This window comes from Bubalus kerabau, chromosome 17 (genome assembly GCF_029407905.1).
Source record: "Bubalus kerabau isolate K-KA32 ecotype Philippines breed swamp buffalo chromosome 17, PCC_UOA_SB_1v2, whole genome shotgun sequence".
Classification (NCBI taxonomy): Eukaryota; Metazoa; Chordata; class Mammalia; order Artiodactyla; family Bovidae; genus Bubalus; species Bubalus kerabau.
Window position 1 is genome coordinate 38,167,295 of NC_073640.1, and position 23,057 is coordinate 38,190,351.

Consider the following 23,057-nt stretch of genomic DNA (forward strand, 5'->3'; position numbering starts at 1 on the left):
AGCAAGAAGTTTGGAGGCCAGTGCATGGAATGAAGACTGAGGATGAGCTGGGAAGGGTGTGGCTGCCAGAACTAGAGAAGATGATGAGACCAGTTTTGGACATGCTGAGTGTAAGGGGCCTATGGGTGTCCAGGGGAGGCATCCAGGGGCAGCTGGACATGTGGGCCTGGAATTAAGAGTCTTGGCTGGAAAGGAGCGTGGGAGTCACCAACATGCGAGTAGGAAGATGAGCTCATGGTAGGGGAGGGACAGAGCATGAGCCCTCCACAGCCAGAGGTTCACCCACAGGGAAGAGAAGCTTATGAAGGAGGCCGGGAGGGAGAGCCGGACAGGTAGGAGGGAACCCAGTAGCAGTGGCTTTGCAGGTGCCGAAGGGAGAAAGGGCCCAGGGTACAGAGGAATTAACTGAAAGCAAAGATGTGTCCTTGGTATTTGAGGACTAGACTGTCATTCACTGGTGACCTCTGGCGTGGCCAGGAGCCGGAGCTGACTCAGAGCTAGAGTGGGAGAGAGGAGAGTGAAGATGGTGGCTGGAGACAGTTTTCGAGAAATGCAGCCGAGAAAGGGGGCGGGTGTTGTGGGGAGGAGAGCATGAGAACAATGCTTGGGGAAAGGGATACAGGATTGAGTGAGAGAAGTTCTTTATGGTGGTTCCCAGGGGGAGAGGGCAGAGCCAAACTGGGGTGCATGCTGCCAGAAAGGAGCCAGTGGTTAGTTGTTATAGCCACAGTGCCCAGCACAGGGCCAGGCACACAGTAGGAATGCAATACAGGTTTGCTGTCTTTGAGGACGGGGAGGGATGGGGTGTGGAACTTGGGCAAGGGGGTGGCCATTGGCAGGAAGAGGCTCCCCTCTGCCATGGGTGAGCAGAGAGCAGGGCCTCCTTGGGATTCTGCTGCCTCTGAACCTGACCACAGAGGAAGAAAGGGGTGATAGGCAGCGCTTGGCTCCAGAAACACAGTGTGGTAAGAGAACAGAAAGTGAGCTCTTAGAGACTACTACTTGGCAGGCCCCATCCTGGATTTCTGTTCCTCCCATCCTCACATCCGACAGTCACCTTCACTTTATCCCCTTCAGAGCCGTGCCCTCCCCCAAAGGCCAGAAGGTGGTGCCAGTGAGCTGTTGGCCTCAGCTGGAGCCGACTGGAGCCAGACTGCCAGCCCCCAACCCACCTCATGGCCCTCCAGAGCCTGGGGCATGCTGAAGGTTTGGCTCACCAAGTTTCTGATTAAGGAGTTGGGTGGGTGGTGAGGGCAGGGTGAGACTAAGGGAGACTGTGGGTTGAGGGCCTAGAGGTGAGGTGGTTCAGGGGCTCCGCTCCTTCTGGTTGCCCTTCATTCCTCTGCCCCTGCCAACCCTGCCTTATCTGCTGGGGCTCCTGCCCTCTGCTCCTCCTTCTCCTTGGAGGGCCCTGCCAGCCCAGACTCCTGGTTCTGGCAGAGGCTGGTTCTCTGCCCTTGGGCAGGCACAGCCTGGCACCAAGCCTCAGACAGGGCTGGGCCAGCCCCTCCCAGCCATGACTGCCTAAACCACCTTCTTTCTATTTCCAGAATGTCTCCACCTGATGAAAGGTAAGGAGTCAGCTGCTCAGGTGGCCACAGTGGGCTGGAGTATAGATCCTGGGAGGAAGGCCTGGCCTAGGAAGTGGGATGAATTTCTGGGAGAGAAGGGTGTTAAATACAAATGTGGCAGATCATCCACGAGACCCAAACCACACAAGACAAATATTTCTGTCTAAGGTGGCGCAGTGTCCCAGAAGCTGAACTGGAAACATGCCCCACCCATCCTAGCATCCTACACTCCACAACCAAAGACAATTCCCTAAATTCCCCTCTAAGACTCTAAGCAAGTCTGTCTCCCCAACCCACGCTTCCCAGTGGGTCAGAGCCCTTCATGGTTCCTTCCCAGGAGTGTAGGATCTTGTTTCTCAGACTCTGTCCTCACCGTGCTTTCCAACTTCCACTTCCCTACCCTTCTTTAAAAATTTTATGTATTTTGGCTTCGCTGGGTCTTTGTCGCTGTGCACAGGCTTTCTCTGTTATGGTGAGCAGGGGTTGGTCTTTGTTGCGGTGTGGAGGCTTCTCATTGCGGTGGCTTCTCTTGTTGTGGAGCACAGGCTCTAGAGCGCAGGCTCAGTAATTGCAGTACACATGCTTTGTCCCCCCAGTAGCACGTGGAATCTTTCCAGACCAGGGATCAAACCTGCATCCCCTACAGTAGCAGATGGATTCTCAACCAATGGACCACCAGGGAAGTCCTCCAACTCCCTGCCCTTTGACTCCTACTCTGGCAAGCTCTGGTACTACCTGTGTGGCCTTAACCTTGAAGGCTGCCTGAGACCACCCCTCCCCCCACCTCATCCTCTCCTCTACATCCCCTCCACAGTTCCAAGGGACTTAATGGTCTGAAGCTGCAGAAATCACACTCAGACTCTCAGTAGGGTGCTGGGAGGGTGTAGGTCCCACAACCCAGAGTCTACAGCTCATGTTGGGATGCCAGGTCAAGGTTGCTGTGTCCACCTGTGAGACTAGGCCACAGGTTCAGAACGATAGGAGTCAGCACATTTTGGAAAATGAATGTTTCCGTGAGTTTCCAAAAAATGATGCAGACCAAGGGAGTCACCAAAAACACACACATACACAAATGGACTTACATGCATATACAGGGTCATGGCATGGGGAGAGACATGTCATTTGTGTATGGACAAGCTATGGAGTCCATGGACAGAGTGTACACAAATATAGGAATACACAGGTACACAAGGTCATGTACCCAGGGTCAGACACACATACCCTCCCCAGCCCTGCCTCCCAGGGCCAGGGCTAACTTGTCATCCATACTTAAACAGTAGGAGGAGGAAGAAGTAGAAGCTCAGAAGTGGCTCTGGAAAGGACCTCTTAAGTGGGTCTGTCTCCCTGCTCCTCCTTGAGATGCCCCTGGCTCACCAGGGGGCCATGCCTGGGTGGCAGAGAAGGCTTCGAGGAGGCATTGCTTTGAAGCCCTGGCACAGAACCTGAGCATCTAAGATAGAGAATGGGCAACATAATTGGGAGGGGTCCATGAGCCCCCCAGGACCTAGTATGGGCATAGATGAGGCACTGGGCAAGGGCTCAGAAGAAGCAGGGACCCCCTGTACCATGGGCTGACCTACTGGCCTCAGCACAGCACCTGGCAGTGAGGTGCTGGCACCACTTCCCTGTGCTGGCAGAGCCTGGTATGGATGCCAAGCACAGGGTGCCAGACATGGGGGTGGGCAGAGTGGGGGCCCAAAGGGCCACACACAAACACAGACCTTCATACACACAGGCAGGGAAATGCACCCACACTCACTTACTTTATACCCTGGGGGATCCTGGGAGCAGGGCAGGGATCACCCTGTCCGAGAGGCTGCCCTCACTGACTTCCCCGGGTGTCCCCATTGGCCTGGCTCTTGGGGTCCCTGGGGTTGGAGAGTGGGCTGGAGTTAATGGGAGGCCTAGATGCTTCCTCAGAACCCCCCTCCACACACCCGGGCCCACACACATACACTTGTGTGGCAGGAGGATGGGGGCAGGGGGGAGGGATTGTGTGGGGGGTAGATTGTGGGGAGGAGGTTGCTGCAAACCCAGGGCTGGAAAGTGGAAGGAAGTGGGGGGGATTGCGGGGCAGAGACTCCCAAGAATCTGGTCTGTTACCCTGCTCCACCCAGCCCCCAGCCCCAAATCGGTCGGTAGCCGCAGGTAGCTTAGGTATGAGCGTGTGTGCTAGGCACCTGCGGCCGCTCAAGGCGTGGTGCGTACGCCGGCGTTGGCCTAGGCTGCCAGGTGAGGGCGGGCTGGTTCCCCGAGGTGTTCTGGCAGGCACGCTGGCCGCGGAGGTGCGGTCAATGTGAGGATGGAGGTTGCGTGTGTCCTCTGGTGTCCCGGGCAAGTGTGAGCTGTGCATGTGCGCTCACCTGGCAGTCGTGGCTCAGCGGACCAGCGCAGGAGTGAGCGCATGCGGGGCACTAGGGCTAGACCTACCGCACCTCTCCTGGGCACGGCCAGCGGCGAGTTGAGCAGTTGAGCAGCAACTTTGGGACTTGGTTCCGGCTTCTTCGAAAGCTGATCTGACCGCGGGGGCGGGGCAGAGGGCGGGAGGTAGAGGTGGGGGCACCTGCCCGGCAAGGGGTGCGGGCAGAGAAGTAAAGGAAAGCCCCGCCCCTTCCCCGCCTCCGTTCCGCCCTCGCCCCCGCCCCCGGGGCTCTTTAAAAGCTCGGCCCGAGGGCGAACAGAGAAAGCGAGTATTCCCTCCCGCCCCTGGCTGGTGTCCTGCTGCACCCCGCGTCCCAGCCCCGAGTCCCAATCCCTGCTCTTCAGCCCAGTCCCTGCCCCGCCCCGGCCCGGCCGCCATGGAAAGCTGGCCCTGGCCGTCGGGCGGCGCCTGGCTGCTCGTGGCTGCCCGTGCGCTACTGCAGCTGCTGCGCGCAGACCTGCGTCTGGGCCGCCCGCTGCTGGCGGCGCTGGCGCTGCTGGCCGCGCTCGACTGGCTGTGCCAGCGCCTGCTACCCCCGCTGGCCGCAGTTGCCGTGTTGGCCGCCACCGGCTGGATCGTGTTGTCCCGCCTGGCGCGCCCGCAGCGCCTGCCCGTGGCGACTCGCGCGGTGCTCATCACCGGTGAGTGCGCGGGGCGCGGAGCGCGGCGACTCCCGGTTCGAGGGCGGGACCGGACACCCAGAGGGCTCCCTGTGGGCATGCCACGGCAACGCGGGACCCCCAGCCGAGAAGTGGGGAAGCCCCTCTCCCTTGGGTTCAGGGAGCCAGCCAAGTAGGGAGCGCAGGGCACCTCCCCAAGTCCGGGTTGACTACCTACGGCTTGGGGAGTGTTGAAGGGAAAAGGAGGCAGGGAGTGGGCAGGTGCGCAGGGGAGACTGCGAAAGCAACCTCCTGGAGCTTGGGGTTTATGCTATGTCCCTCTCCAAGACAGCAGGCTTCCGACAGAGGACACTGCTCTGAGGGACTTCAGAGAATCCTCACCCCTTGAACTCTGCCTAACACCCCCACGTGGGAGGTCCTGTCTCTTCCCTGGGACCAGGAGGAATAGGCTTAAATGGAGAGTTGGGACCCCCTTCTCCCAATTGGCTCCTTGGAATTCAGAAAAGCTGGAGGTCATCATGAGGGACAGCTGGACATTCAGCCACCTCTCAGATCCCGCCACCCAGACCCAAACTGTGAAGGAGTTGTCCGGAGTTTGCTCTCATTTGCACCACCATTCTTCCTGGTCCTCTGTGCCTGGGAAGGAGGTGAGGTCTTAGAGAGCTGGGCTCAGGTGCTTCTGGCCACCTTGTTGAGCTCTCTTTGTCTGGAACAAGGTATAAATCTATCACTAGAAGGAGGGGAGGAGGAGCTGAGACCTAGAAGTGGAGAGGGAGAGAAAAGTCAGTGGGCACTACTGTATAGGACACTACTGGCTCTAGTATTGGGGAGGGGGAGCCTGGTCTCTCCCCTAACCCCATGGCTTTGGACAGGTGCTCGGAGTTCTGCTCTCTTGCACTGGTGAGTGGCTTCTCAGAGACCTCAGTCCAGTAGGGGGCCCTGCATGATCAGACGAAGCTGGGGAAACTTCCCAGAGGAGGCCATCCTTGAGCTGGGCCTCAGAAGATAGGTGGAGATAGGTAAGAGTGTGGAAGGTGTTTTGGATCAGACAAAGGGTGTGGGACAGAGGCTTGAGGCAGGAATGAGCAGTCCGGCTGCTGAGATGTGGTGAGACAAGCATTTGTTTCCTTGGAAGGGGCCTCGAATGCCCAGCAAGAAGCCAGAATGTACTGAGGTGAAGGTAGCAGGAGGGTTTGAGCTTCAGTAAAGATGGTGGAGATAGAGGATGGCTCAGGCTGGGTGGGAGAGATGTGAGTTCAGGGTAGAGTGAGAAGGTTCAAGGGACCCCAGTTTTAGTGGTTTGAGGAAGGAGAGATGACAGACTTCCTAATATGAAAGCAAAGAGCTTCTGCCCCCAAGGACAGGGCAGCTCCCCTCCTGCCTTCTAATTAGTGAGTTCCGCCTCTTCAAGACCCAGGCCTTCTTCAGATGCTAGTGCCCCAGGCAGTCTTTCCTGGGATCTCACCTCAGGTCCTTGTGCCACTACTGTTACATCTCCTAGCCTTGAGCTTGAGAGTGAGGTAAGACTGAGTCTTCCTTCAGTTCTGGCTGCAAAGTCCCGCAATGGAGGAGGGGAAGCAGACTGCCCAACCCACCCCATCTAAACATCGAGAGTTGACCTCCAAGCTTCCCAATGCCCCTAAACTCTGGGGTTTCTTCACTCACTACTACTGACTGCAGTACAAGTAGGTGACCAGGCCCTGCCTCACTTGCTAGGAACACTGTGCCTTGAGCCTGCCAGAGCTGCCACACACCCCTCCCTGGGAATGCTCCTGAGAACCCCTAGCCGAGGCTACTTGGGGAGCTCAGCCCTGGGGTCAGGGTTTGGGTCAAGTGGCTGGGTGCTTTGTGTGCACATCTGTGCACTTCTGGGCAGTATGGGTCTCATGGGAGTGAGCCATTGTTGTTCACGCCTCTCTGCAGGTAGGTTGGAGGTATGCGTAGGTTTCTGAGTGTGTACAGGTAAGCAAGAGGGTATGAAAGATGTGGGTGATTTTGTTGGGACCTCAGAGCTGAGGTTCTGGGAGGCCTTAGTTTCCCTGTGAAGGGCTTGTCTGCTGTGGAAGGGAGCTTAGGCAAGTGGGGACACACACACGTTCTCACTCCCCTCCTCCAGCCAGACTTGCCCAGGAAGTACCCCTCAGCTGGGGCTGGCTAGTGGGCTCCCAGCTACACAAAGCCCAGCTTGCAGTCCCCCAGCTTTGTTTTCTCCCTCAACAGAGAGAACGGGGTGGGGGGGGGGAGCTGAACCACTTTGTAACCTCTGATCAGCAGGACCACCATGGGGGCAGGCTCTAAAGAGCTTCCTTCCTCCCTGGTCACCCCCTTCCCCACACCCCCTCTTGTTGACCACCCAAGGAGCTGGATTGGAATGGGAACAATCAAAGGAGCCGGGGTTTATTAGACCCCTACACTGGCTCTGCCTCGTGGTTTATCTCTCTGCATACCAAAACCAGGAAATTAAGCCTCCAAGAGTGGTAACTGACCTCAGATCACATTTGATGGATGTGGGAAGGGATTCTAATGCAGGTCTGTTTTTGTCTTCATCCACTGTGACCCTGTCCTGGGGGCAAGTTATTTGAGGCTCAGAGAATGTCCCAGTGTTGCCATTCCCTGGAATTCCAAGGGTCAAGCATGAGGTGGGGATGGGCCTCCAGCCTGCCTGGAGCCTGGAACAATAGTAGAGGGTGCTGAACTGGAAAGGAAGGGGGAGCTCAGGTGGTACAGGGCCTAGATGATGGGAACAGAGCACGTTGGCTTTATCCTAAGGGCCCTGGGGAGCCTTGGAGAGGTTTTCAGAAGCAGAGGGTATTGTCATTTTGGGAAGGATCCCTCGGGCTACTTAGGCAGAGAATGGATTCAAGGGGGCAAGGTGGGACAGAACGAAAAAAGGGGGCTGCTTCAGTGTCCACGTAAGAGGAAGAATGCTGGGCAAGGGCAGTGAGAAAGGAAGGGAGGCTAGGGAGTCATATCTGCATATGCGAGCTGAGGCCTGATCTCAAGCAGACAGAAGGACATCAGGGCTGAGGCTGGGTCTCAGCTGGGACTGGCTGACCTACCAACAGAGTCCTGACCTTACTGTGTGCCAGCTGAGTGACTTTGGGGGAAGCAACATAGCATTACTAGGTCTCAGTTTCCTCATCTGTAAAGTGGGGATCATAAGCTACGTTTGATAGGGTAGCTCTGAGGGGTCGGGGAGATGACAGCTGTGAAAGAGTTAGTCCTCAGGAGCTCAGCTAGAGGGTCCAAGCCTCCCAGAGATGGGCCTAGGAAGGGAGGCCCATCACTGCTGATGCTGTGAAGTCGGGAGTCGGAAGCCTGGATCCCATCCCGGCCATGGTGACCCTGGGTTGTCTCAGGCTGAACTGGGCCATAGTGGAGTTCACTGGCTGTCCATCCTTCCCTGACCAGGCTGTGACTCTGGTTTTGGCAACGCGACGGCCAAGAAGCTTGACGCCATGGGCTTCACAGTGTTGGCCACCGTGTTGGATCTGAATAGCCCTGGGGCCCTAGAGCTGCGTGCCTGCTGTTCTTCTCGTCTGAAGCTGCTGCAGATGGACCTGACCAAGCCAGCAGACATTAGCCGTGTGCTGGAGTTCACCAAGGTCCACACCGCCAGCACAGGTCAGTAGGCTCAACTTCGCCAGGAAAGGGCGTAGCTGGGCAGATGTGAGGGGACCGGGATTGGAGGTGTGCTGCGGGACTGACCTGCAGCTTCCCTCCTGGCTCCATGCCCTCAGGTCTGTGGGGCCTGGTCAACAACGCGGGCCAGAACATCTTTGTGGCAGATGCAGAGCTGTGTCCAGTGGCCACTTTCCGCACCTGCATGGAGGTGAACTTCTTTGGTGCACTAGAGATGACCAAAGGCCTCTTGCCACTGCTGCGTCGTTCGAGTGGTCGAATTGTGACCGTGAGCAGCCCAGCAGGTGAGGGTCCTCCCGCACTGGAGCAGAAAAGATGCCTCTGCTGGGCGGGGAGAGATACTGGAGTCCCCGGCCCAGGCTGAGGCATCCCCCACTCCCAATCCATCCCCAGGAGACATGCCATTTCCATGCTTGGCTGCCTATGGGACCTCCAAAGCAGCCTTGGCATTGCTCATGGGCAATTTTAGCTGTGAACTTCTGCCCTGGGGTGTCAAGGTCAGCATCATCCAGCCTGCCTGCTTCAAGACAGGTGAGGCTCAGGGATTTGGGGGTGAGGCCTGTGGGGGGAGAGGAGGAAGGCAGGGTGGGTGTGGTCTTCTCTGGAGTGGGATTGGGTCTGAGGAATGGGCGTGACTTTGGCTGGGGGCAGGTCTCAGGTTGTGAGTTAGAGAACTGGGTCTGGCTTTAGCCTCCCTCACTGACCCCACTCTGGCCTTGGCACTCCTTCCGCAGAGTCAGTGAAGGACGTGCACCAGTGGGAAGAGCGCAAGCAGCAGCTGCTGGCCACCCTGCCTCAAGAGCTGCTGCAGGCCTATGGTGAGGACTACATCGAGCACTTGAATGGGCAGTTCCTGCACTCTCTGAGCCAGGCCCTGCCAGACCTCAGCCCGGTGGTAGATGCCATCACCGATGCGCTGCTGGCGGCCCAGCCACGCCGCCGCTATTACCCAGGTCATGGCCTGGGGCTCATATACTTCATCCACTACTACCTGCCCGAGGGTCTGCGGCAGCGTTTCCTGCAGTCCTTCTTCATCAGTCCCTATGTGCCGAGAGCACTACAGGCTGGCCAGCCTGGCCTTACCTCTGCCTGGGACATAGCCCAGGACCAAGGCCCTAGACTGGACCCTTCTCCCAATGCCCAGTGAGCAGGTCACACGTAGAGCAGCTCCAGCAGAGGAGGTTCCTTGTGCCCTTGCTCCTCCTCCAGGTATTCTGACCCCCAAGGTCTGCCCTAGAGCCTGGCCCAAAGGACCCCACCCCATGCACTGCCGATGCCACAGGCCAGGCCTGGTGAGGTGAAGGCTTTTCAGTGAACCTCTGGGCCTCTCCTGCTTCATGAGCCCAAACAGACCCTCCTGGGCACAAGGCTCCACCATGCAGCTTGCAGAACCCAGCTGGATGGGGAGTTTAGTTCAAGGCTTAACTAGAGCCTTAGCCAGGATCCTACAGGCAGTGCCTCTGCAAACTAAGGCGAGATTAGGTAGGTTGGGGACCCCCTCAGGATTATTTCTTGGCACCAGTGCCTCAGTGCTGTGATTTGAAGGGTGAACCCTGTTTCTTGACTGGCTCAAGGATTAGGGCCCTGACCACCCACCCCAAGCCCCCCAAGCCACAGGGAGGCTACATACTCACCTTACTGCCACTTTTTGAATAAAGACAAATTTTTATTTCTCCTAGAATGGGGGAGATGCTCTGTTTGCCTAGGTGACAGGCTGTGGCCGTGTGACAGACTGGAAACTGCCTGGGCAACCCCCGGGGCTCAGCATAGGGGCTGAGGCTCTGGGCACAGGACCTGGTTTACATCCAACCCCCTTCAGTGACCTTGGGCAGATCACGTATCCATAGGTTTCCTCAGCATGAAAGGGGGGTAATGACCCCAGCCCAGGGAGTTGTGGTGCTCAGTGAAGCAAACAGGGAGCCCTGGGGGCCCTCCAGAGTCAGAAGCCCACTCCATGAGCCTGTCGGAGCCTCCAGCAGAGAAAGGGGCCACCTGCCACTGACCTGCCCCGAGGAGCCTGGCTGCACAGGGACAAGGCCAGCCGAGGGCTGCCACCTGAGGAAGGGAGGTAGAAAGCTTAGGTGGGGGTGGGCTCAGCAGGCCTGAGGCAAGTTGGGGATCTGGGAGAGGCGCCAGGGCCCAAAGGAGACAGAAGACAGCTGGGCTTAGAGAAGTTTTTATTATCTTGGAAGGGCAGAGCTACTCCATTTCCCAAGAACACACATACTTTATCCTGGCCATGGCTCTGGGGGGCCCACTGAGGGAAGAGAAGTTTTACGCTCCCCCCAGGTTTTCTCGGGTTAGGGAGGGACACAAAAGTGACCACATGCTTCTCAGACACGTCAGCAGCTGTAAACACAGGGCTGAGGGGGCCTCCTTGCTCTGGAGGTGGGGGCTTGGTCCATTCTTGGTGTGGGAGCAGGTGCCCAGCCCCCCTGCAGGCCCAAGAGCAGTCTCGGAGAGGGTCAGGGAGGCAGGGCAGCCACGGGGACAGCGTGCTCCCCCAGGGCAAGTGGGTGAGCTGTGAGCTTTGTCACAGCACACGGACACACATGTACACATGCACTGGGGAGCCTTGGTCCAGGGTGCTAGAAGATAGGGATGTAGTTGTCGATCTTGGCCCGGTGGCGTTGGGCGATGCACTCGGCAATCCACACGATGTTGCGACACTCCTGCTCCTTGAGCTTCACAAAGGCGTAGAAAACACCAAAGTGGAACTGGTTCAGAAAGGCCAACTTGTTCAGTTTCACCTGCAGACACAGGAAGGAGTGGTGTGCAAGGGGCTGGGACCAGAGTCAGGCCTGGGCCGCCAACCCTTCCCTTCGACAAGCAGACCCAGCACTCACCTCGTGCTCGAAGAATCGGTCCTCCAGGGTCTTGTCTCCAGGGTTGCTGCCCGCACCTTCGAAAAGCAGCTTGTACTCCTGACGCAGGAGAGCGGGGGCGGGGCGTGGGGGGAAGGGAAGCATTAGCACGAGGGCGCTGTTGGGTGTGGGGTGGGGATGTGGGTGCCAACAGGCCTGCCCCCTGCCCCACAGGGCACTCACCGGGTAGTAGTCGGCCACGTTCTTGACCTGCTCATAGTCGTCGGCTCGAGCCAGCTGGGCCAGGCCCTCTGGGTAGAGCCGTCCACAGTGCGGGAAGAGCTTGGCACGGTCCTCCTTGGACAGCTCTGTGCCGAAGGAGTTAATGGTGATGATGAAGGCGCGGCGGTCTGCTTCAAACTGTGGGGCCAGTGCACAGATGCCGGAGAGAGAGAATGGGAGGGAGGCAGTAGTCAGTCAGTTATCAGGGCTTCCCCATGCCAGGGACAGGGCACCAGCAGGTGGGACAGGGGCAGGCACTCACCTCCAGGATAGGGCACATGGCATCGGCCGTGGTCCCGCCCAGCAGGGTGCAGAACTTGTAGAAGGACTCCAGGTAGGCCTGTGCAGGGCATAGGGCTCAATCAGCCTAGGCAGGGAGACTCGAGGCCGGCCTGCCAGGCTTCCCCCCGACAGTTCCTTTCTTCCCTCCCCAGCTCCTTTCATCATTAATCCAAATGTACCCCTGGACTTGGCAGGGCAGCCCCCATGTCAGAGCCCCCAAAACAGCCACAAATTTTCACTGGGCATCAGCCAAGCAGCAGTAGCCTGCTGCCTCCCCCACCCAGCAGCGACAGAGCAATTTCTGACCCACTGCCTGCCTCATGGTGTGGTGCCCCTCACACCCTCATCCCACAGAGGATCGGGCTCAGAGAGGGGCCCTGTCTTGCCCCTGCTTCTCTGCCTGCCTTTTCTCCAAATCTCCCCTCAGCCTCAGAAAATCACGTGTTGATGGGCTAGTGAAGAATGGTGACTCCTTAGAGTTCATGGAGAGGGCCTGGACTGGGTGCCCCAGCCTCTCTCAGCACCCCACCTTAAAGAGCACCTCCTCCTCTTCCCATGCCCTAGGCAGTCACACAGCAGGAACCAGATTGTCAACCCAGCTCCTGCTGAGGGATGGTTATTGACTGCGCGGACGTCAGCCCTGCAGTGCGATAGCTGGACACTCGGGCTGCCAGCGGGAACAAGCACTTGCTGCCCAGGCAAATTGGATCTGCCGGGCGTAAGGAGAAGGCAGGTCAGCCCAGGCCTCAGGTCCCTCCAAGGACTAACTCCTGAGACCAGCCAGACCCAGGCTTCCTTCCCTGAACCTCTTCGTGTCAAGGAAGGGGGGCAGAGTCTCATGACCTCTGGGGAGCTTCCTCTACTCAGATCCTCCAGGGTCCCAGCTGGTGGCACAGCCACAGGGACTCTGGCTCCACAGGCTTCTGAGCTGGGGGTGAGAGCTGGGGAGGCAGGGGAAGCTTTCTGTGTGGAGGTCTGCCCTCCAAGCTGCAGAGAACATTCCGCCCACTGTATGATGTGGGCATGGGTTCTACTGGCCTAAGAGAGGAGGTGAGAATGAGACCCAGGAGTCCATGAGCCCAGGCCAAACCTGGCCAGCAGCACTGGGCAAGCTGGGCTCAGGGGAAAACCCGAGGGGACCACTGAGTCACAGGAAACAAAACTCTAGAACCAGTCAGGGAGTAAGCAGCTTGGTAAGGGAGAGTGGACCCCAGCAGAGCAGAGGACTTGGGTGATAGAAATAGCTGCCAATCCTACCATGGATTAGTGGCACTGGTCTCCCCTGGGACCATCCCCTGCCATCTCCTTTCCTATGACCAGCCAACATGGGTGTGTCCAAGTCTTAGGCCTGTCCCAGAGGGGACTGCAGTTCCTCTCTGTGGGGGAATCCACCAGCCTTTGCTGAGCTGGGCTGACTCTGAAAAGACTAACCCCAGGGTGGTGGAGGCTGGTGGAATAGACCCAGACTTTCTTCTGGAGGCTGAGCAGCTGAAGAAAACTGGCAAGACCCCAAAGGCCCAAGTACCAAGGTCACCTTCCCACCCCAACCCTGTACCCTGGCGTCTGCCAGCCCATGTCTGCTGCACCAGCTGCCTACAGTTCCCACCCGCTACTGGGGGTCTGCCTAATCTCCCATCTGTGGCTACTGGGCTGGGACATGGCCTGACAGGCGGGCCTGGCATGGCGCCCATAGCATTGGGTCGGTGTTTACAAGCTGGTGCCCAGGCAGCCCTCGCCAGTGACTCCAGCTAGAACCAGTCAGGCCCGGTGAGGGCATGGGTGAGGCTGAGGGGACAGCCTTACCCACCCCTCACCCTGCCTCAGGGCAGGGAACCCGGCAAGGAGCCAGGAGCACTGCAGGGGGAGGGGGGGGGGTTGTGAACACTAACACACAAGAGCCAGCTCTCATGCCTGCCTCACGCTCCCCATCTCCCCATTAGCAGAGGAGAGCACTTGCTTTGCAGACAGGCTGAGCCAGGTGCAACGCACAGTGCTGCCCAGGGTCTAGCAAGTGGCTGTGGCTTCAGGCAGCCTACCCCACTTTTCTGAGCCCTCAATCTCCTCTTACAACTGGCATACTGATGCCTACCTAGCTCCCAGAGCAGCCCCAAGTACTACAGAAGCCAACAGCCTTCCTGCCTCTCATCTCATCCCCTCTAGTCTGTCTGCCAAACTCTGATGATACTCTGCCCTGCTAAAAATCCTCGCTGGCTGACCCTGCCCTACAGGGTAAAAGTCAAACTTCTGGCCTGGCATTCAAGGCCCTGGGGCACCTGATCCTGTGCTTGACTTGATCCTTTCTTTCCAGGTCTATCTCCCACTGTCCAGCCGGAACCGGCACTTCCACAGCGAACTGCCTGCCACTTGGCTCGTGTTCCACACTGGCTTCTGCATGTACTGGTCCTGTGCCTTCACTACTACAACCTCCAGGTGGGCCCTTCACCCACCTGCACACTTGCCCTGCCCTCTGGCCCAGACCCCTGCAGCGAGACTAGAGGGCGTGGGCTCAGGCTGCCACTGTCTTGGCCACCTAGTTCCAAGTAGGGAAGGAGAAGAGCCTCATTGTAAAGATCTAAAAGACAGATGTTCTCAGGGTTAGGTCAGCAGGGCTGTCAGCAAGTGTTCCTTATCTTCAGGCCCCCTTCAGGGCCTGCCCACTGCTGACCCATCAGAGGTCCTCACTATGGTCAGAGCTCAGTCTGCCCCAAACGGTCCTCACTGGTCCCTGGCCAGCACACTTCCCTGGCTCCCAAGCCTGCTCCTAACCTCTTTGAGCCGGGGCAGTGCTGACCCAGGAATCCCAAGCCCACTCTATTTTCAGGGGTCATCAGCTTGTGCACAGCCTGATGGGAAGCAGAAGGTGGGTAGTGTTGAAGATGGTGGCACGTGGCACCAGCCCTAGACCTGGGAAACAGAGGGACGCAGGGACCTGGCCACACCTGGCTGGGTCCCTCTCCCACCATGCTCAGGTGCTCCTTGCGGGCAACAGTACAGGTGGGGTGAGCCTGAGAGTTATGGCCTGGGTGGTGGCCAGTAAACCTCCTGGATGCAGGGGGAGTGGCAATCCAGGAGTGCTAGCCATTCCTGCCGATTTTATCTGGGCCCAAGGAATGGAAAACCTGTTCCATGCAGTTTTGCGCCAGTCACGGGAGCCAGAAAGTGAGCAGATAAGCCCCTGGGAAAGGAGCCCATGTAACTGCGTCCTGTCCCAGCACCCAATAATCACCAGCCCACCATGCCCACTGCCCCACCAACCTACTTCACCACCACCATCGGGCCCGGGGGCACTACCTTGTAGAGCGTGTTGCGGATGATCTCGATGTTCATCTCGTCGAGGTCCTGCTCTGAGATGCAGTCCTGGAAAAAAGCCGCTGGGGAGGAGAGACATGGTATGAGGGGTGGGCTAGCGGACTCTCAGCCTAGGCAAGAATCCTGCTGATGCTCAACTCCCCCTGCAGGGCACCGAGGACCCCTGCCACAAGGCCCATCTGGCTGGGAAGTTGGGGGTGGGGGGGCGCACCAACCTGGCCTAGACTATTGCCTTAGAAGTGACCGAAGCCATACTCCAGGCCATGTATACTGACCTGAGTTCTCCTGCCTTCTTGCTACTAAAATTTATTTATAAAGGAGGCGGCCGGCCATAACATGATCTAATCGCCTCTGGGCAGACCCAAGCTCAGATCATGCCAAAGACAGGCTTGCATAAGAGGCTGTGACATCCTCCCTTCTCCAGGGGCAGCTGTGGATACAGGGCCTGGCGCCCACTTCTCTGCATCTCCCAGGAGGGCCTGGGGCCCACATGTGGAAAATCCTTTTCCTCAGAACAAGGCCTGAGTATGACAGCTGGGTGAGCAGGGACCAGGGACCCAGGGAACCATTTTAGGGCTGGCATTAGAGGCCAAAGCAGAAGAGAGCCCTTTGATCTCCAGGGAGCTCATGGACTGACTGGTCTGTTTCTTCTTTAGAGATGGAGAAACTGAAGAAGCCAGCAACAGCCTAGAACTAGCTCAGAGTTATCATGAGAGGTAAGATATTGAGTAGATAAGGCCAAGCAGGTAAGGCCTATGCCTCTTAGTGCAGGACCAAGTGCAGCTTTGGGCCCAGCTGTACAATCCTGGCAGCTTCCTGGAGGTGGTGTCCTGGGGACTAGCATGCTGGCTATGAAGACACTAGTTGGCGATAGCCTTAGTGCCTCTCTCCAGCCCCACTCCAAGGCAGGCAGGAGCCAGTGCTGCCTGGGGGGGGGCCTGCAGGAAGCTCCCGGTTCCCCTTCCTTCCTTGGCTTCTGACATGAACTCTGCATCCTGCTGGACACTGCCTGACTTGGCCCCTGGGACCTGCTTGGTGGAGCAAGTGAAGTTGTTTGTGTCCCTCCTCTGCCTCATGGACAGCAAGTCACTACAGCCCAGCTTAGGGCCACGGTCTGTCAGAACTCCCAAGACTCTAAGGGACCCAGGCTCCCCGAGCTCAGCCTTCCTCTGCATTCTGAGGAATCAGCCAGATTCACGAAGTTAGATCGTCTGAGTCAGGCCCTGGGGGTAGTCAGCCTGGCCCAGTGAAAGCAGCGGAAGGGAGCAGAAGGCAGGACAAAGAGAAGAGAATGGGAGGCAAATCAGACTGGAAGAAAAAGGTAAGCAGCCATGGGTGGGCCTCACCTTCGGGCTCTGGGCTGCCCCCAGGGGTCCAAAAAACCCCACCCAGAGGCACTGACATTGATGCCACTGCTCGCCTCTCCCTCCTCCGCCAGGGCCGCTCACCCAGGGGCGTGTCCACCAGAATAGCATTGTAGAGCTCGGCGGGTGTCTGTGCGATGTTCACGGCCTCCATCTGCTCGAAACTGCCAAGCGGGTGGCACTTAGGCACAAGCTCGGCGATAGAGCGCTGGTGCAGCGTGCCCGTGATGAGCAGGATTACGTTGTCGATCATGTAGCTGTAACTGCGGGAGGCACACAACAGCACGGCGCCCTTGAAGTCTGGACACAATGCCCTGCCCCATCCCCCACTTGGTGCAGGCTGTCAACCCCTCAACTGCAAGCACCGCCTCAGGCTCCTCTCCCTGTCCAAGGGTGCCCCCTCCTTCAGCACCAGAAGCACAGGACAGACATGGCCCCCCCTGAGGGTTGTGAGGGGGGTACTTCATGCCCTGTGAGTGAGCAAGTGACGGGGAAGCAGGTCACTAACTCCCCCCAGGGCCTTAACCAGGGTTTTGGCAGGACGTGGGAAGCATGGGTGCACGGAGGTGGGACACAGAGGCCAGCTTGGGGGATGAAAGAACTGAGAGATGAAAGCATGTTCTAGGAAGAGGGAACAGTGTGTGCAAAGACCTGGAGGCATTTGCTGAGTGGCAGACGCATTCGAGGAACTGAACTCTGTCAGGGCTGGCAGAGGGAGGGGAACCAGGGCGGTGCTGCCAGCGCCTGGAGCCTGGAGGCGGGTCCCATCGGCCTGGCTGAGGGTCCTGACTTCATCTGGAGCGTGAGGGGTCATGAGCAGGATACAAGCAAGAGCAGCACAGTCACTCTGGCTGCTGTGGGGAGATGGGGGTGGGGCGGCGGGGGGAGATGGCCAGAGGAGGGGAAGGTTGAGGAGTTGGGTAGGAAGAGGTGTGTCTAGGGAAAATCAGACACAGTGGGAGGCCCCCTCTAGAGTAAGGCCGCAGGTCAGGCCGAGATGGACAGGTAGACAGCTGTCCTATGCAGCCCACTGCGAGAACAGGGCGCTGCTTCCTCCTTTAGGGCTTGAGGCCAGTGCGAGTCATCCACCCAGGATGGCCTGGAAGGGACCCAGAGACCTGGAAGGAGCTGGGGCTCAGGTCAGTGCCCTCCGGCCCAGAAGGCCGGCTCTGGACAGCACACGGGCAGCAGATGGGGCTGGAGAGCTGGGGCCTCCCGTTTCAGACTTGGCAAGGGGCTCTGCCTCTGCCCGTTAAGACAAGGCCACAAAGGGGCCGTGGCCCAGAGCTCTATGTAGTCACCTGCGTGAGGAATGGGGTGAAGAGGGACAGAGGGCCCCAGTCGGGCTGCAGGAGCCACAACACTCCTACGGCTTGTCACCAGTGATGAGCTCGGGGCATGAGGGGGGACTGCTCCAAGGCCAGAGAGAGGCTCCCACTGAAGGGTGGGAGCTGGCCTAGAGGCTGCTGCCCTGAACACTGAGCACAGACCCTACCTAGCTGTCAGGTGGGCCACCAGCTGTCCTGTGACAGTACCTTGGGCACCCAGTGTTGAGACTGTCCAAGGTAGGAAGTGCCCCCAACTCCAAGGGAAGAAAAGCAGGAAGGTGGTGGCCTAGGCCTCAGCTCAGGGCTGGCTACTGGGGGAGCTCCCACAGGGCCTGCCAGGAAGGCGGCAGGAGGAGAAAACCACAGTTCCTGTCCCGACCTGACCCCCACCCCCCTGCTTGCTACACACTCCCCCAGCTCCCACCCAGCCCAGCGCCCTGCTATGACCTCTGCTCTCCTGGGCTTTGGGCCAGGCAGCTGCCCTCTCTCCGCCCCAACCCGGCTGGGTCAGCTGCAGGATGTGTGCTGAGAAGAGACAGGCCTGCCTCCTCAAACCGAGGGCGGCAGACAGAGGCTATTCGCGGCCACGAGGCCCAAACGGCCAGCCTTTTGTCCCTGACCTGACCCAGCTGGCAGCATGGAGGGACTTCGAAGAGAACCCGCTAGGGTTCTGTGCTGTGGTCTCCAGTCCAAGCCCACATCATCCCCTACCGTGCACAGCACAGCTATCCTGCCCCTGCTGCCTCGCATGCACCCCAAGACCCACAACATTCCACTTGTGACCCATCCCCCACTGATGTTCCCTAAGAGAGCCACAGAAACCCCATGCCAAACCTGAAGACGCTCTTTCATGCTCTCACCAGGTTTTGGACAGGCAGGCGGGGAACACCGTACCTCTTCGAGCTGTACTATCCAACCAATCCCTCACCACCAGCATCAGCAGCCCCACTGTCAGAGGATGTAAGGTGCAGAGACTGCAGGCCCCAGGTCCTGTCACCCCACGAAGCAGATGAGCACGATGTCCCTTGGCCAGTGTCTACATACCTCCACCCATGTCCAGGTCTGCATGCCCTGACTCTACACTCCCCATCTTACCGTGTCTTCTTAGAGGACTCTCCACAAGTCAGTTTCCTTTCTCTAAACCTCCCCACTCCTTGTACCACAGGGTATTCATGTATGTTAAGCATGAGACTGGCATCAGGGCCCTCCTGACCTGGCTTGGAGGTGAGCCTTGGGGGAAGGCTCCCACTGTCTGGCTTTGCGGCCGTCCCTCCAGTGATGTGGAACAGGCCAGCTATGATTCACCGACAGCAGATGTGGGGGCTGGTGATAGCCCACCTCCGGCTGCCCGCAGACTCCTGCTAGAAGTCCTGGCTGGGCACCAAGGGAAATGCTAAGCCAAGTAAAGCCCCCTACTTCCTTCCAAGGCCCCCCTTCTATCTAGGTTAGGCCAGCCTTGGACGACCCTGCTCCAGGACCAGCAGCTCCCTCCCCCAGGTCAATGACAAAGTTGCTATGGCAGCAGCCCCTGCTTCTCTCCCCTGAGAGCCAGGATCTCCTTTTCTGGGATGAAAGGAGGCAGGGCAAGGCAGAGATGCTGCTGGCCCAGCTGTCTGCTCTTCCCCCAAGGTGAAGGCTTTCAGCAGGCAGGGAAATCCTCCTCCTTGTCGTAGTCTGGCTTCAGCAGCTGCCTCCCTGCCCTCAGAAAGTCACTCCCCCAGCCCTCCCCTTACTTGGCCTTAATAGGAGTGAGTGAGGTTCCAGCTGGTCAGCGTCTCCCTCCAGAGAAAGACAGCTGGGGAGTGGACAGGCGTCTGCCCGCCAGGCCAAAGAGGCCTTCTTGGGGTAGGAGTGGGGCAGTCTGTATTCTTCTGCCCAGAGGCCTTCCTTCACCCTGTGCCTTCAAAGAGTCAGCTTGGGCTGACAGAAGTCTTGGGATGGAGTTCAGAAAGCCACTTCCTCCAAGAAGTCTTCGGAGCCCCCAGCCAAGCCCTGTCCCTCTGCTGTGCCCTCTGGCGCCACCTGCTGGAGCATGATGGCTTACTCCCACGGTCTCATCACCTTGGCCCTGGGGGCCAGGTCTGAGGCTGGTGAGGAGGCCACGACGACTATGCACCCCAGCCAGCTCAGCCAATTGGCCCATCTACAGCTCCGAACGGAGGCTGCTAGTAATCATACTTGTGCTCAATCACATCTGGGTCCTATCAAGCCCTGCCCCAGTGGAAAGTGAAGAGATATCAAGCTATGGCTTCAGGCTTGGAAAGAAGACAGGCCTTACCTGTCAGGCCTCAGTTTCCCCTCTGCAATCAGGATGACTGAAATACAGCCCCCAGCAGAGCTGGTGAGACCCTGACCCTCACCTTATTAAAATCCTGCCCTCTCCCGAGGTCCATTTGGGTCCTCCCACTCAACCTGAGCCTTCTGGGCATCACAGAGCACTTGCACCCTCTCCATCAGGCCCAGAAGAACAGTGTCATCACTAGCTGTTGCTCAGGGCAGGAGTGAGGCCTAGTCCAGCACCCCAGCCTACAGAGACTCTGCCGCAACTCAGAGGTGGTAGCTGTGGACAGTGAAGGCTGGGGGGCCAGAAATAGGAAGCCTAAGGATACCTGATGCCTGCTGTGACCCAGCAGAGCCCAAGGCTTGAGCAATGTGACCTGGGGAGAGTGGCACGTGTGCTGACAGGCACACTGGGCATTTGAGGTCACAGTTCTGAGACAAAACTTCTTTCCAGCTGCCCACACCTGACTGGTGACACTGAAGCCCCTGGCACACCAGAATATGAGGCCTCTCCTCCCCAAGATGGTGCGGGTCACCTAGGCTCTGCCAGTGGGTGCCCTGGACTGTAGGCAGGTGCTACCCACTGGGGATGGTCCCCTCCAGGGAGGCTCAGTTATCTAAGATCAGAGAACTTTGAGGCCACCTGCAACTCCCCAGAGACCAAACTCACTCCTCCCACAAGCCCCTCTCCTAGCTCCCCTTCTGGGGCCTACTCTCCTCTGGGAAGCCATCATCAGATGGCCCAGATTAAGGTCCCCTCCAAAGCTAAGAAGCCCTATAGAGGCTCTGTCCCATGTCAGACATGCAAGTGAATGGCTGGGCCTGGAAGGAGCTGTTGGTGCAGTATCACATGTTTTCACCATGAAATTGAGCTGAATCATCTCAAAACCACACGACTGGTGATGGCATACTTCAGTGGGATGTCTCTCACTCGGGCCCTTTCCACTGAACATGAGGCAGCTGCCCCCACTCTGGCCACCCACTCTCTGAATGGCCTCTCGAACCCCATCTACCCCTGGAGTTCTCTCAATGAGAAAGCCTCCTGTGACCCCGGTTCCATCTGTGGAAACTGCCCACAAGCATCCCCAGAAGCTATCTGCACCACCATGGGCACCCATCCCATTGCACCCATATATCTCCCTCCCTCCTGGCACTGGCCCAGAGCTCACACTGGTCATGTGTGCTGGCTGAAGGCTGGATGGGGTCTACAAAAGCACTGGATACTGTCTCTCCTCATGGGAGGACAGAGGAAGCCTTGCCCAGCTTCTGCCTGAACATCCTAAGTGACAAGGAACTCACCTGCAGGAGCCTGCCCACCATCCTGGGGCAGCTCCAAAGGCAACTAAGAGACTCTGAAAGCTGGAGCGAAGATTAACCTGTGCAGGTCCCAACCTCCGCCCTAGCTGGGCTGGCTTTGTCTGTGGACAGGAGTGGCGTTGCTCCTGCAAGCCTCTACACCCATGATGGGGTATCTAGCTGATGCTCCCTTTTCTGGACATGTCTTGGGTATCTCTTTCCCAGAAGGTAACAGAGCCAGGGGATTCAGGCTCTAGAAGCTCGGGATGTGTATGGTTCCCTCAGCCTTCCCCCAATTCTTCTTTCAAATGCCCTTCGCCTCAGCCAAACAGCCATCTCCTCAAGGAAGCCAGTGGTGAGTCCCCAGGGTGGGGGAAGGTCCCCTGGACAGGGGAAGGCTTCTCTATCGAAGGCTTCACTCCTTTCTGCAACACTCCTTACTCCTGGGGTGACTCAGGGTGGAGGAGGTTAAGAAGGTGGAAAGGAAGAGGAAGAGGAGGTGGAGGAGCAGCCAGGGAGGCAGAAATTAGATCAAAGAGAGACCGCGAGAGGAGGAAGACTGCTGGAAGGAGGTAAGGTGTATGTGGCTCCTAATTAAGCCTGGAGACCTTGGCCACATGAAGGTCAGCGGTGATCTTAGCCAGGGCCTTGTGGTGTAATGATAGGATGGCTGGAAGCAGGCTGGAGGCTCAGGATGGAGGAGGTGAGAGAACAGAGAGTGAATGTAAAAAATTTAGGCTACACGAGATGGGCTTTTAATGGTGTGAGAGATCTGAGCTTGTTTTAGATGCTGTTGGGAAGAATTTGGAAGTGAAGAGGTAGGCCGTCTACCCAGAGAGAAGGTTGGAGGCAGGAGATAGATGGTGTTTAAGATGGGGAGGTGGTCGCCCCACCTTGAGGGAAGCTTGGGGAGCTACAGGGTGCTGAGTGGGGAGAGCAAGCAGCCAGCTGGGCAGGGACAGGCCAGGCCAGCTGAACTGGTGAGCGTGCCTGTCTGGCAGCAGGGAAAATCCACCAACACTGGCTTCCCCAGCTCCGCTCCCGGCAGCGGAGGTGGGGGCGGGTGCCTGCAGGCTGGAGGCTGCTGGGCTTCCTCCAGGGCTGGGGAGCTGCCAGCCGGGCGGGACCATGAGCTGGGCAGCCAAGAGAGCTGCGGATGTTGGCAGAAGAGCACTCGAATGATGGATCAGGGAACCTCAGCTGGGGAGCGAGGACAACCAAGACAGAAGGGGTGGCGGGGAAGGAAGCAAGGTCCAGACCCTGCTGAGTCCGGAACCCATGTCCCACAAGGGACTGAGAGTGGGCTGGAGGGCCTGAAGGCCGTGGGTAGAGAGGGGGTGCCTGACTCAGCGGTTTCAGGGGTGGAGCAGTTCCAGGTGGTGACATGGTCTTGGGCAGCCATCGCGGGGGTGGCTGAAATGGAGACCAGAGGAGTGGGTCACTAAGATGACGAGGTCATGGAGCGAGCAGCCACAGGCTCAGAGGGGCTGACACGTGGCTGCTGAGTCCTTCCTGGGAGAGAGCAGGAGTGAGGGGATGGGACACTGTGAGCCACAATCACCTATGGATGGAAGGGGTGGGGAAGTGACGGTCCGCCCCAGGACAGCGCTTGGCCACTTTAAGCACGCTTGGTGCCTGCAGCCAACCTCCAGCAAAGAGCTGGCAGCCGTGAGGCCTCAGTCACGCTCAGAGTCGTCTCCAGTTTCATGGCCTGGCAGGCTGAGATCAAGTCTCTGAGGGCACCAAGACAGGCCAGGCGGCACAGGCAGGAGGCCAAGCCGGCAGCAAGATGGATGACATCTGCCCTCCGACCGCTGGCAGGAGGTCAGCCTCCTCTGGCCGGCCTAGCTGGCAAGG

General features: G+C 58.3%; 3 protein-coding genes across 6 annotated transcripts in view; 1 reads left to right on the top strand and 2 right to left on the bottom strand.

Moving 5' to 3' along the window:
- Positions 1–4,130, bottom strand: part of ZDHHC1 (zinc finger DHHC-type containing 1) — a 34,227-nt gene extending 30,097 nt beyond the window's left edge. Inside the window, exon 1 of one of the 2 annotated variants that reach the window (XM_055552524.1) lies at positions 3,935–4,130. The gene's annotated coding sequence lies outside the window, so the exon portion shown is untranslated. The remainder of the gene's footprint in view (positions 1–3,934) is intronic. The other variant, XM_055552528.1, reaches the window with a different exon arrangement.
- Positions 4,131–4,259: 129 nt separating this feature from the next.
- HSD11B2 (hydroxysteroid 11-beta dehydrogenase 2) lies at positions 4,260–10,605 on the top strand. Of its 2 annotated transcripts, XM_055551293.1 has the most exons (6): positions 4,260–4,634; positions 8,025–8,237; positions 8,354–8,539; positions 8,649–8,786; positions 8,990–9,073; positions 9,935–10,605. In XM_055551293.1, the coding sequence occupies exons 1-6, from the start codon at positions 4,370–4,372 to the stop codon at positions 10,030–10,032; spliced, it is 984 nt and encodes a 327-aa protein (XP_055407268.1). In that variant the 5' UTR covers positions 4,260–4,369; the 3' UTR covers positions 10,033–10,605. The 2 variants fall into 2 exon arrangements, with proteins under 2 accessions (XP_055407268.1, XP_055407267.1); XM_055551292.1 differs by having other exon boundaries at positions 8,990–9,936.
- Positions 10,416–23,057, bottom strand: part of ATP6V0D1 (ATPase H+ transporting V0 subunit d1) — a 39,275-nt gene continuing 26,633 nt past the window's right edge. For both annotated transcript variants that reach the window (XM_055551291.1, XM_055551290.1), the window contains 6 exons: positions 16,381–16,559; positions 14,915–14,994; positions 11,604–11,681; positions 11,303–11,479; positions 11,102–11,179; positions 10,416–11,005 (listed from right to left, as the gene is read on the bottom strand). In XM_055551291.1, coding sequence (XP_055407266.1) covers positions 10,844–11,005; positions 11,102–11,179; positions 11,303–11,479; positions 11,604–11,681; positions 14,915–14,994; positions 16,381–16,559 — 754 coding nt within the window. In that variant the 3' untranslated portion in view covers positions 10,416–10,843. The remainder of the gene's footprint in view (positions 11,006–11,101; positions 11,180–11,302; positions 11,480–11,603; positions 11,682–14,914; positions 14,995–16,380; positions 16,560–23,057) is intronic.

Coding starts and splice junctions, on each gene's coding strand:
- HSD11B2 (XM_055551292.1), top strand. CDS start 4,370: ATGGAAAGCTGGCCCTGGCCGTCGGGCGGCGCCTGGCTGCTCGTGGCT. Junction 4,635..8,024: donor TCGCGCGGTGCTCATCACCG/GTGAGTGCGCGG, acceptor TTCCCTGACCAG/GCTGTGACTCTGGTTTTGGC. Junction 8,238..8,353: donor GGTCCACACCGCCAGCACAG/GTCAGTAGGCTC, acceptor CCATGCCCTCAG/GTCTGTGGGGCCTGGTCAAC.